The sequence below is a fragment of the Mycteria americana genome, chromosome Z, assembly GCF_035582795.1.
Source record: "Mycteria americana isolate JAX WOST 10 ecotype Jacksonville Zoo and Gardens chromosome Z, USCA_MyAme_1.0, whole genome shotgun sequence".
NCBI classification, from domain to species: domain Eukaryota; kingdom Metazoa; phylum Chordata; class Aves; order Ciconiiformes; family Ciconiidae; genus Mycteria; species Mycteria americana.
In genome coordinates this window covers 49735564-49749139 of record NC_134396.1, presented here as the reverse complement: position 1 = coordinate 49749139, position 13576 = coordinate 49735564, and the positions used below count along the sequence as shown (strand labels likewise).

Sequence of the window (13576 nt, the reverse complement as noted above, 5' to 3'; positions counted from 1 at the left end):
TCCCTCTCTCCCATTCTTTACTTTCTCTTTGAGAATTCAGGGGGAGAATGCAGTTTTAATGCTAAATACATTGTTTCTTACCTGAGGTGTAGTGATGACATTAGGCAGTGACAAACTCTCCTTCTCCCTCCTCCCCCCCACAATACAGAGGAATTTAGGGGCGGCTTGCATTAATTGGCCATGATTTCTGCTTATGGCTGGCTGGCTGCTTAAACGATTATGTTCTTTGAGTTCTGTCCAGGTCCAAAACAACACATGGGCTCCAAAGCTTTATGACAAACTTTTTGTGTGGAATTTGTTGTAAATGGTACAGAATAAGACTACTAACATTTCAAAATTAAAACAGAAGGACCACAAGAAATTTGTGGAGAAAAGTTCTAGGTAGATCTTCTGTAAGGAAAATCATGAAATGGTGTAGCTTTACAAATGAGACTCTTTTTTATCTCCTTGCTTTTTCAAAAATTGTTTTGCTCAGTATTTGCAGGAAGAAGTCATCTTAGGGGAAGCATAAATTCAACAATGGCAATTCCCCTGTCCTGTACTTTCTGAGCAAGGAAACAGCACATTAAATAAAACTTTACAGTGTGAGTAAGAGTTCTGTAAATCTGTTTGAGAATCTGTATTGATACAATCAGACTTCAGTTTGTCTCCTTGCTTGGACAGAAGTCTCAGGACTGGGGTAAGCCTGCAGAGGTGTGCTGTTCCTTTTTTCCTAGGCATAAAGAAACCTGTGGAAAGACCTTAAGCAGACAGAAATTCTACTACAAACAAAATGGATATAATTAAAACTTTTCTGCTTTGACCTTGGATTTTTCCCCTCACTCTTATTCTTAATAGATCACTGGAAAGAGACCGCTGTTTTGTGGCTACCCAGGGTGCTGAAAATTTTCTGTAGTAAGGGATATGGGACAGGACTACACTGCCTAAACATGAAGTGTGTAGCTTCCTCTTATTTATATGTGTGCATATGTACTTCACTGCATATGTTTGTTTTGGATTTATGAACTAATTCTAATTTTATTCTGTTTAAATGTTTAGAAAAAATATGTGAAGACATTGTTGGCACACTGTGCAAAATGTCTCTCATGCTTATTCCATTAGCAGAATTAAATGCATGACTTGTCAGACATAGCTGTTTGGCAACTAAATATCTCTTCTGTGTGGGGAAAAAAAATGTTTGCTAAATTTGTCTTTATTTTTAGCGTTCACAGGAATTGGGTGATCATTGTAATGATTTTTTTTCTTCCCCCCCCCCCCCCCCCCGCCTTCTTTTGTAGGTAGCATTGGTACATCCTTTCAATGCCACTCAATCCATCAAGATCACATTTGTAATGATGACAGTGACAAGGTGAGGCTTACATAAATGTTACCTTCACAAGATGCATATGCACTGGGTTTTTTTATGTATTGCTTTTACTATACAAAGATTGTTTGTTTTGCAGGTAGAGCAGTCAATTTTCAGAGTTACTCTTTGAACTGTCTCTGGCATATTAAGAAATATATTTTACTCAAGGCAATCTTTTAGTCAGTTAAGGAGAAATTTGTCTTTAGTACTGTATTTTTCTTTTTGCTTGTATTCCTTTGCTATTCTAAATATTTGTGATTTGCCATAATAAAGAACAGCAATGCTTTTGCTAATTTTTCACTAAGGTAGGATGTCTTGTTGCTTCTGACTTCAGAGGTTAGACCTAGCTAAGTGTTCAAAGTCTTTTTGCAGTAGCTGTATTTTCCTGTTTTGGAGTTGCGCACTTAATGTTTTACAGATAGGAAGCTTCTGTTCAGTGCTGCAGCCTTAAAATACCAACCTGTCTAGTAGTGTGCAAGCATTTTCCTAACTTTTTTTGACACATTCTCAGATTAGCTTGCTTTGAGTCAGTAGAGTGCTGGATGTTAAAAGTTCAATGATACTTGGATCAGTAGCGTTAAGTGTGGCATACAGAAGGGAAAAGTTTTGACATTGAACTGCTCGTGAGACTTGCTTTCATGTTCCTGTTATGATTGATGGTTTTATCTTAAGCTTTAATGTCCTTAAATAATGCAAACTGATTAACATTAGTTGAACATGTAACATGCAAGTTTGTTTGCAAGTATGATGCTTGTTGTTTGCAAGTATGACACTTCATAGTAAACTAACATTTTGGCTTGACATGCCTGGAAAAGGGCATGTATTAGTCAAATTTTAAATGATCTTTCTTGGGAAGTGGAATGAGACCTGCATGGCAGTGCCTTGGTAAGTGCAGAAATCCTTGTTTTGAAGTTCTGGAGAAAGTTAATTTTATAGTTGTTCCAGCTTATCCCAGAGCTAGATTTGTTTTCAGTGCAAGTTTCTTTTACTGCTCTACTGCTTTGTTTTCTTTTTTCCCCTCTCATTCTTTTTGCCCTCTTTTTTTAAAATGTAATTTTACTTTTAGGTACCATCCTAGATTTGGGGCCTGTTTTAACCTACAGATATTGGTCAAACATGCTATCCAGAACACAGCAAAATTATTTTAAATTTCCAGTTGATTAACTGGTTAAATATTTTCAATAGTATTCACTGCTGCCTTTTTTTTTTTTTTTTTTTTTTTTGTGGTCCTTGCACTCTGTTCCTGGAAGATTCTTGTGTGAGGAGCAGGCAGGTGAAACTTGCTTTCAGAGCAATCCTAGTGCACCAACACTGGCATTCCCTTTTAACATTCTTCCTTTTCTGTCATTACATGGAAGATGACTTCTGTGTTAGATTGATTGTCTTCCCTTAGTTTTATTTCATATCACGCTAACTAAAACTGTTTTAAGTCTTGCTGGAAATTCTGTTTGTTAGGTGCCTCACAGGTGTGGGGGGAGGGAGTGGGAAGGGATGTAGCAGCTTACCTGGTTTACATTTCAGAAGAGTACATAGCCTTTTGAGTTGTTTGGCACACCACCTGCCTCCATATTAATAGAGAAACTGGGCCACAACTTTACTTTTCTGCATATTTCGGGATGGTGGCAGAAAACAATCTCTCTCATTGGTATTGATTCTGCACCAAATGAGAACTCCCAACTGTAAAAGCTGACTAAAATGGAACTAGTATAAAAAGCACAAATAATGTGTTTTGGGTGTATTTCAAAGATATGTTTTCCCTCAAATGTCAGTTTTATTTGGTAGGAGCTTTGATTTTTCTGTGAGAATACATGAAGCTGTTTGCCTCGCATTTTATAGGAGATTCTAGTTCATCCCTTGATTAAAATGACCACTTGTTTGAAAAACAGTGAACAATCTTCAGAACAGACATCTGTGCTCTTCTCAGATGTGCCAATGAACTCTGTGCTCTTGTTTTAAAAGAGAAGATGGAGCACTAATGCTCAATTAGTGTCACTGGGAGGTATAGGCTGACTGGATGTCTGTTGTTCTGCATTTTAATTTTTTGAAGGGCTTGTGTATATGGATGTACTTTTTTTTAATCATAAGTAGTGCTTCCTAAAAGCAGCTGGTTACAGTACTAGGGTACAATTGCAATTCTCTGCCACTCTTTGCTTGTATTTCACATATGCCTATATTTTGTGTCAGTTTTTGAACTGCTTATTAGTTTCCAGTGTATTACTTAGAAAATGAGAGTTCCGATTTATTCTGCCACTACTAAGGGACTGGACCTGTTCACTTTGGTGGGAATATCATTTAAAGATAAAATGCAGGATTTAATTGATTCATTTATCTAACAGTTTTTATTAATTGTTGGACTTCTTTTGTATTCATTCTAGAAACTTTATGAAAAGCATGCCTTCAGAATAGTTTGACATATCTTTGATTAGTCAATATGCATGTTTCAGTGAAATAATTTACTGCTCTGTGCCTGACCATGTGTTATCAGTTTCTGCATTACAGGACAAATGTAAAGGATAGTATTTCACTGGCAATCTGCATATATTTTACAGTAGGTTCTCCACAAGCCCAGTCTTCATTTCCTGGACAACAGCATGAGAAAAGTTCTACACCACACATACTAAAGGAATGTTGCAATCTTAATGAAAACAATTCCCAGGCTTCCACCCCAATTACTTGATTTTGTTGACTTGGCACATGAGAATCTTGAATTCATGTTCAGTGACATCAGCAGGAAACCAGAGTCTAATATTTTTCATGTGTGGCCTCACTGCATTTAAGAAGGATCTGTCATTGTTGAGAGCATTATTGGTAATACTAAGAACCTGTTTAATTTCCTAGCACCAAAACCAGTACTTTGCCTCTTGTCTTATAAAAAGATCTAGTATAGCACAGATACAGAGTACATTTCCCATTTTACTTGGTGTTGCAAAGGGGTTATAATTGAGTTACATCTTAAAATAATTGTTGCTTTGGAGGTGGGAGCTTTTAAGCCTCAGTGCATGAGTCAGGGGACCCTTTTTTCATGTTTGTAATTTCTTTGATTTTTCTTTGAAGTATAACATGTTGTATATGTTTAATATGTATGATTTTTAAATTAATTAAATACTTAAAACTGGAATTGTCATTCTTAAAATATTAAATAACAGAACTGAATAAATTTCTCTATGGAGCACAGCATTTAAGGAAAGGTATTTGTAACAAGGAACTATTATTCCTTGGGATATTACTTTGCTGTAATGCCCAAGCAGTGGTTTCCTACTAGTGTTAAACAGAGATAGATGCAAGTATATTATCCTGCAGATCCTTTCAATCATATTCAGTTTATTTAGCTTTAAAAACATTTTTTGTCCTCTGGGTGGTTGTTTCACCAGTGGTGCGCTTCCATTAAAGGATACTTGCGCAATTTGAAAAGAAAGTCCAAAGATGCAACTCTTAACTGTTCTTTGGACATCTCTTCTCAGAGATCTCATCAAGTTATCTATTCCTTAGTTAAAAACCAAACTGACCACCCAGTAGTAATGAAAAAAAATAAGGCACCATGGGAGCAATCCAGTGGAATTTTTTCATTAGGACTAAGGGGAAGGAAATTATTATTTCCAAATATTTACCTTGCTTTACTCCTTTTTAACTTCATTTACTTTACTTTCATAGTATTACTCCTATTAGATGTGCTTTCTTATAGTATGTAAAGAATTTCTCTTTGCTTTTGGTACTTGACCCAAATACATAACAACATGATTTGATTCACTATTTCTAACCTTTAGTTTTCCCAGTTACAGTTAGTACATCTTCCATTTCTTTAGTAAGAAATAAGTTCCATTTCTTGTTCCTGAACTTAGTCTCGTTTGTCTGTCTTGATGGGCACCCAGTCCTCAGTCTGTAATCCAGAGGGCTGTCAACTCTTTAAAAAGATGTTTTTCACAAGAGGGGAAGTATTTTATAAGTTCTAATACTAAAAAAAAAAAAAAAAAAGGGATCCACTTCTTTGTTTTCCTCTTTGGATGGTGCAGAGTCAGGTAGGATAAGCCCAACAGACTCATCCGTAGCTGAACTCAAAATGTTTCAGGAATTCAGATATTTTAAGGTCCATCACATTTATTAATATGTAATCTATAAAGTAAGACTACATGCACGTCTTGTGAGGAATGTTGGGGGGGACAATACATAGAAAATTGGGAATATTGGAAGGAATTTCTTTTGCCCCCTCCAATTCTGAAACTGGAAAAAATTCTTCCTGTCCAACTAGGACAGGACTAATTTCTTCCTCTTGGTGTATGCCATCTGTTGTCCCTGTCCCTCATCCCCCCCCGCCCTTAGTTTCAGTTAATTCTGCCTGTTCTTGCTGAGCAGCTTCATGACTTTTTCATTTTCATTTCACATCTGGCAGCTGCAAGGATATAACTTAATGATTTTAAACCACTTTCATGCCTGGTGAATTGTCTCCCTTAGAGCATTAATTCTTTATATCTACAGCAGATGGTTTATTTTGTTTTCTTGGATCAGATTTGGGGAAACTTTAATTAGACTGAAGCACAGAGAACAGAGGCAGGTTTGAAAGGTGCAGATAGTTAGGGTGATGATAACTTATTTAAGGGGAATAGCTTGGGTAGATTAGTTCTCTGATACCTCATTTGTTCCATTTGCTGAGCAGTTCTGCATCAAGAGATAGTCTCCCTGTGGCACTAGTAGCAAAAGGCTGACCATGTTTCTCTAATGAGACTCATCAGCAGGTGACGTTGCTCCTGTGGGTTTTGTTGACTCCTAGTCAGTCTCACCCTTTCTGCATATCAGGAAAGCAGATGAAAATCCAGAGCCTGTAAGTATGAGCGGAGCAGATTGCAGGCGGCCGTTGTCGAGAGGCTCGATGGCTTTTGTGATGTTTCGTTTCTGAGCGCAGAGTCCCCAGTGCCCCCCGTTCCGGTGAGTACCCCGCCGGTGGCAACAGCACGTACTCCTGAGGCACAGCCATCCCTCAGGCCTAGCTCCCGCCCTCTCTTCTGTCGGGGGTGTTTCCCGCCTGGTGCTTCAGTCCCGCACTGCCGCGCACGCGCCCGAAGGCTTGCGCGCCAGTTGCCTGCGACTCTTCCCTCCGTTTCGTTTTAAGCTGTGGGGACGGAGCAGTGTCGCGACGGGGAGGCACCGTCGGAGCGGGAGTCCGGCTGCAGGCGCTGACCCCGCTGCTGGGACAAGGGGGGAGCACCGAGCTGCACCGCGCTCTTTGCTTGGCGGGGGCGGGGCGGGGTGAGGCGCGGAGCGACAAACCGAAACTAAAAGGGGGCAGGGGCCGCGCCTTCGTGCGCCTGCGTGGGGGGCTCCGCCCCCGCAGCTGACCGGGGGAAGGGGAGAGGCTTTCACCCCAGTGCGCAGGCGCTGAAGGATTTCGGATCGCCCCGCCGCCGCGAGCGTGTGGGTTGCCTGCTCTTCGCTTGCTCTGCCGGCCGCGGCGGTGACGTGCCCGGGCCGGCCTCCCTGTCCCCCCAGGTGCAAACAAAGGGCGCCCCCCGACGCCGTCCGTGGGGCGGGGCTAGCTTCTTCCGCCCCGCCTTGCGGGGGACTAGGCTGGCTGCAGAGTGACGTCACCGGCCCCCGGAGACGGCGTGGTGCGCGTGGGGCCGCAGCGGCCCGGAGGCGCGGAACATGGCGGGCGGCGGCAGTCACGGGCCGCGGGAGCAAGCGACAGCTGCGCGGAAGCAGAACGGGCGAGGGGCACGCGGAGGGCTCGCCCTGTGATGGGTGGAGGACGCCGGGCCGACGCTCCCGGAAGCGATCGCGCGGGCAGGCGGCGTAGGCCCGGCCCGGGCGGCAGTAGCGGGGCCCCCGGCCGACGCGACAGGAGGCGGCGCGGCAGCCTTGACGGTGACTGCGGGGCGCACGGAGGAGGTGGGGGTGCGGCCCCGCCCTGCCCCGCGGCCGCAGGTACCGGCGTGGGGACGGCAGGTAGGGGTGGAGGAGGGCAGCGGGCCCCCTTGGGGCGGGGCCTCACTGGCGCCGCCCGGTGCCCCCGACTCGTCAGCGTTGAGCCCGGCAGCCGAGGGGGGGAAGGGAGCGATCTCTGGCAGATAGGGCAGCGGGCTCCCCGGGGCGGCTTCGCGCCGGACCCGGCTCTGTTGGGCCGCCATTCGTAAACGTAGAGGGCGAAGGAGACCGGGAGGCCTGGGCGTGAGGTTGCCACTGGGAAGCCCTAACGGCCCCGCGTGCCTGCATGGAAGCCGTGCTTCCACGTGGGGAGGCCTGCAAAGTGGACGAGAGCTCGGCGAGGTTAATTCTGGGGACATAAGCATTTATCCTGTTAAAATTGTTTTGTCTGCTTTGGCAAAAGGTAGAACTGGAACTTAAAAGTTAGGTGACTTTTCAGAACTGTATTGCTGTGTGGTCTCCTCAAGAAGGCAAGCGGGTTCAATGTGCTGTGTGCAAGGAGGTAGCAAGTATTTCTGAAGCACCAAACAGCTGATTGTCCTCCCATTCTTATAGCAAAATGAAATTTCTAGGTATCTTTAATTCTCTCAAGTTAGTGGAGAAACAACAACTGTTAAAGGAAACATTGCTGTTAGCGAGCATATGTTTTAGGGCATTCTGTTAGTATTTTTCAGTATATGTGAGTTAATTCCTATTCGTGTATAACATGAATGGGATTTTTTTATACTTAGACCAGAAAGATGCTTCTTGTTTCCTCAAGAAGTGTATTTTAAAACTGGTTATGCATTGAGATGTTTTGTGGAGACATCCATTTTACGTTGTAATTGTTTATAGGAAGTAATTTAGTTATTCCTTATGCAGAAATTAATTGAAGTGTAAGTCATGAGGTTGTTTATGATTGTATAGCATTTGCATTTTGAAACGGATTTTTGAGGGTAGTATTTGAAGCAAATGTATATGTTGTGATAAGTTCTTCAAACGTATAATGAGGCAACTGGAATGGTAAGATGAACACGATTACTAATAGTCTGCCTTATTCAAGCATTGCTTACTACTTGATTAGGTGTGCTGCTGACGTGCTTGTTCTTAAATGTCATTCACTGAGGCAACTACTTTGGTTTCAGTTGCCAAACTCATGGCATTTATCCACATCCCAGGGATTTTGCTATTTGCTGGCCCAACAGACTCCTTAACTGCTTCACTACAAGAATGAAAAATACAAATCTTTTTTCCTTTCAAAGGGGTATTGCAGCAGTGGTATTAGAGACTCACTGTTCTGAGAAAGAGGAAAAAGCTCCATTTGGATACTTAGGTGTGCAGTAAGAGAAAAGAGGGTGCAGTCATTAAAGGATTAAGTATGAGATAGGAGAGCAAATAGGTGCTGTGGCAGATTTAATGGCTAGTGAAAGTTGATAATGTTGTTGATTTTCCTCCATCACCGAATCTCTAGGAAAAAAACCTATGCATACATGGAATAACAACGTGAAGAAGCTTTCCAGGGAACTGTTAGCAGGAGATAGTGCACGCTAGGAGTGGTAATTGTGAGAAGAGAAGCAGTATATAAATAAAAGGGGCTTATAAATTAAGGATCACAAGATTCTTCTATGTGAAGCTTACTTTGTCATCTCCCTGACTTATAGAACAGGTTAAACTTTATTTGATTCGCATCTGGTTCACTTTGATTTTTTTAATAAAAGTATAATAAGTACTAAATTGAAGTTGTAAGTTGATCAGTCCTTGCTTTGCACCTGCAGTAGTGTGGGACTCACAGTATATAATTGTCTTTTCTTTTTCTGAAAGATACGGTTTTGGTTCAGAAGCTGACATCAGTGGCGTCAGTGCTATTGTGATTTGTGAAGTTTATGTATCAGCTTATCTAAATACATTTTTTCAATATGGTTTATTGACATAAGATAAGATGATTTTATGATTTAAAGTGATATTGTTGATGAAGTCAGGTTACTTTGTCAACTCTTTACTAAGTCTTTTAAGAAATAAATGGTTTCTATGCAACCTCCTATTAGAGTAAAAAAAAATTGTGCGGTTAGGAAGACAAGTTACTTCTTCAGGGCTACTATTGAGTTGAAACTTAAATTGTATTCTTATTGCATTTCAAAGCTGTTGTACATGTTTGTCCATGGAAACTACATGGGCTAAATTGCTAGTGAATCTAATGGGAACTTGTACAGAGCAAGTCTTAGATTTCTAAAGGTTTTCACATTCAATCTTTGTATGTAGCTCCATTCCCCACACACCCCCAGAGGGATTTCAAAGGCAAGCATAAGGGTATGGGTAGGATGTAAAATTTCTTTTTTCCTATTTTTAGTCAGAGAGTTGTTTTGACTGTGGAGGACTGATTCTTGAAATTTCTGGAAAGATGCAGGTTTGACTTAACCAGTTCATGCAGAAATAAAGCTTGTGGTTTCCTTCTCGATGTAAGCATCTATATCAAGTTAAATAATCTAATACAACGTATTTAAATTTTGTTGTGGGCAAAGCTTGTTTGGGTCTCTGATTTAACAGGATGATTTTCTTGGGTTTTACTGTTAAGCTTCACTTGGGAGTGGGTAGGTTCCTCTTTTACTAAGCTCTTGAAAGATCAAGGAAACTTCCTTTGCTTTTTGGTGCCCTCTACTGATTTCTGTTTGTCAGAACATCGAAAGTGAGGACTTTTTTGTCTTTTAACAGCAGTAAAATGCTAAGAGCATCAGCTCTTTAAAAACAGTGGGAAAGGAAAAGAAAGAAAGGAAGCCCTTTTGCACCTTAAGGATTTTGCTGATTGTTGTCCAACCAGTTTGTCTGGATTGCAGTGGAAATGTTTCTCACCTGGTAGAAAATAGTTAAGCAGCATAGATCTGCCTTACCTAGTGTCTTCTATTGGCATTCCAACTGTAAAAAGACTGGTGCCTTTGCTCTTCCCCTCTCAGAAAAATAGAGACTTTCTCTCTTTCGTGTCCACAGTTCCTGGTTCTCAGTGAGCACATTTCAGATTTGCTGTCCTAGAACTTTTTACCTTCTGGTTCACTTGCAATAACATTGCTTTTTGTATTTCCCACTACGACCTCAGATACTATAAAAAAGTGTGGTGCTTCATGTGAGCAACACTACATATGCTGTATTTTGGTTGCTGTTTAAGTAGCCCTTTCACCTTGTCAGTCTTGCAGTTTTGTTCCTATTCCTGAAATCTGTGAACACCTCAGTCGTAGGCAAACTCAGCAATTGCATGAACTCATCAACCCTGTGCTTTATTCAGAGGCTCTTATCTTAGCCTTGTGGTCTGTCTTTGCCAGCTTTGTTCGTTTCTGACAGAACTGGCCAAATTTTTCTTTCACATTGCAGGAAGAGTAAATCATTGCATAAACAGGGATGAGAGCATTCATGACACAACTTACATTGCCGCTGAGTGGATGCTCTGTCTGGCAGTCTTCATGAAAGCTTTAGGAGATAGTCTTCTCTCTAGACAAATAAAAATTAAGAGCTTTTCTTCCTTATTCAGGTTATTTCTTTAGATGATCTGTGTTGGGATTGTTCTTTAAAAAAGCTGTGATGTGCTGAATATTTTTGATGAGCTGCATTTTCAAAACCTGATTCTTAGAAATCAATCTCTTGCAAAGACATTTAAAACTATTTTGATGGTAAGTATTTGAAGGAGGGTATTTTTGGGTTTGTGTCCTCTGTCTGCAAGTCTGTTGGGAAAACATTGGAAATGAATATAAAACAAGGGGAAATGAAGAGATTGGAGACATAAAAGAGTAGGAACAGGTATTCATTTTAAACAATGTTGTGGAAGAAATTTGTGAAGATGAGTAAAAGAATTGAGAAATTGATTTGAGAAAAATGTTCAGATGTGAACACAAAGAGCCTGGCAAGACCAATATGCATTTGCTCATCCTGTATATGAATCTCTACTGAGCACAGATTAGAGATCATATGTGAAGCTTTCTTCCTCTTTATTCTCAGTTTTCTTATTGTATCAGAGAACAGCCAGAACACTCTTTCTCAAATTCAAATACAGAGACCTAGATGGTCTTTGTATTCTCTGGCTTTGCTTTCAATGTGTGGATGTTTACATGTATCTGTAGTTGAAATATGACTTAACAGTTCATAGCTTTGATGGTGATTTCGTTCAATGTAGGGAAGAGCTTGAGACTGTAAAAGTATACATATCACTGAATTTCTTGCATGCTTTAAATTCTCATGTCTTTTTTCTCCTTTGTAAAAATGTGGGATGAGGTTTGAGAAGTCAGCAAACCATGCTTATTTGAGTGCATTTGGGGGAGTGAGGCTTTTTTTTCCTTCACATATCATATGATATGTATCATGTGGTTTGGTTTTTTTTAACAAAACTTATTCTGACTTTGCGTGAGAATAATCCTATTTTCTAAAGTAAATTAAAAGATCTACACAAGTACAAGCTGTTTCTTGAAGCTGAGGACCTGCAAGGTTTTCTCGTATTCCTCATTTAGGTTAACTTAGCTGAAAATGTAAATTCTTTCTTGGTTTTGCTGTCTGCCATAATTTGTCAGTTACATTAAGAGGCCTGAGTTCTCTACCCATTACATCCCATTATAAGGATTATATACATGCCTAGATGACTTCTGTTAGATGACAGCCTCCCAATATGTGTATTTTGTAGGGGCAGAGGAACCAGCCGCTGCTGCAGCAGTTAATATGTTCACAGGGCCTGTGGTGAGTCTGATGCATGCAAAAATGAAGTTCTACAAGCTACTGAGGGCAAAAGGTGTGTTCAAATCCCAACTAATGGAGAACATTTTTTTTTCCAAAGCTTTTTAAAACAACTCTATTAACTTATATAAGCTGTTAGTAAAAGTGAAATGGCCCGTGTAAGTTTAAAACAAGTACTCTCTAATATGTAGTGCATAGCCTAAATATGATGAGCTTTAAAAAGAATCATAGAATCATTTAGGTTGGAAAAGACGCTTCAGATTATAGAGTCCAACCATTAACCTAACTCTACCAAGTCCACCACTAAACTGTGTCCCTAAGCACTATGTCTACACATCTTTTAAATACCTCCAAGGATGCTGACTCAACCACTTTCCTGGGCAGCCTGTTCCAATGCCTGACAACCCTTTTGGTGAATAAATATTTCCTAATACCCGATCTAAACCTCCCCTGGTGCAACTTGAGTCCATTTCCTTTTGTCCTATCACTTGTTACTTGGGAGAAGAGACCAACACCCACCTCGCTACAACCTCCTTTCATGTAGTTGCAGAGAGTGATAAGGTCTCCCCTGAGCCTCCTTGTCTCCAGACTAAACAACCCCAGCTCCCTCAGCCGCTCCTCATAAGACTTGTTCTCTAGACCCTTCACCAGCTTTGTTGCTCTTCTCTGGAAACGCTCCAGCACCTCAATGTCTCTCTTGTAGTGAGGGGACCAAAACTGAACACAGTATTTGAGGTGCGGTGTCACCAGTGCCAAGTACAGGGGGAAGATCACTTCCCTAGTCCTGCTGGCCACACTATTTCTAATACAAGCTGGGATGCTGTTGGCTGCCTTGGCCACCTGGGCACACTGCTGGCTCATATTCAGGCGGCTGTCAACCAACACCCCCAGGTCCTTTTCCTCGAGGCAGCTTTCCAGCCATTCTTCCCCAAGCCTGTAGTGTTGCCTGGGGTTGTTGTGACCCAAGTGCAGGACTCAGCACTTAGCTTTATTGAATCTCATATAATTGCGCTTGTCCCATCGATCCAGCCTGTCCAGATCCTTCTGTAGAGCCTTTCTACCCTCAAGCAGATCAACACTCCTGCCCAACTTGGTGTCATCTGCAAACTAGCTGCAGGTGTACTTGATCCCCTCATCCCGAGCATTGATAAAGATATTAAACAGAACTGGCCGCAATACTGCGCCCTGGGTAACACCACTTGTGACCAGCCACCAACTGGATTTAACTCCATTCACCACAACTCTTTGGGCCTGGCCATCCAGCCAGTTTTTTACCCAGTGAAGAGTATGCCCATTCAAGCCATGAGCATCCAGTTTCTCCAGGAGAATGCTGTAGGAAACGATGTCAAAGGCTTTACTAAAGTCCAGGTAAACAACCACTTAAACGGAATCCTAGATTTGTACTATCATTAAGGGTGATTCTGCAGTGTATAAACACATAGTGTTCTGCAGTGTAAATAACCAATTTCTTGTTAAAATGGATTTAACAAGATACCAACCATAACATTATGCTCAGTGGGCATACCATTGTGTTCAGCTATTTCTAGGTGATACAAAGAGTTTGCTTGTCCTAAACTGTAAGAATGACAAAGTAAAGCCTTTGTATTTGTTTCAGCTGCGAAAATTTCC

The 13576-nt window shown here is 41.4% G+C and overlaps 1 protein-coding gene across 8 annotated transcripts in view; it reads left to right on the top strand.

The window, feature by feature from the left end:
* The window catches only part of RNF38 (ring finger protein 38), a 127642-nt gene that overhangs the window by 71385 nt on the left and 42681 nt on the right, over positions 1–13576 (top strand). For 4 of the 8 annotated variants that reach the window (XM_075488672.1, XM_075488671.1, XM_075488673.1 and 1 more), the window contains one exon: positions 1278–1348. The exons of 1 other annotated variant lie outside the window; for it this stretch is intronic. In XM_075488672.1, coding sequence (XP_075344787.1) covers positions 1278–1348 — 71 coding nt within the window. Of the gene's footprint in view, positions 1–1277; positions 1349–6161; positions 6266–6773; positions 7283–13576 lie in introns of those variants that run through there. 3 more of the 8 variants (XM_075488678.1, XM_075488676.1, XM_075488677.1) reach the window with 3 other exon arrangements.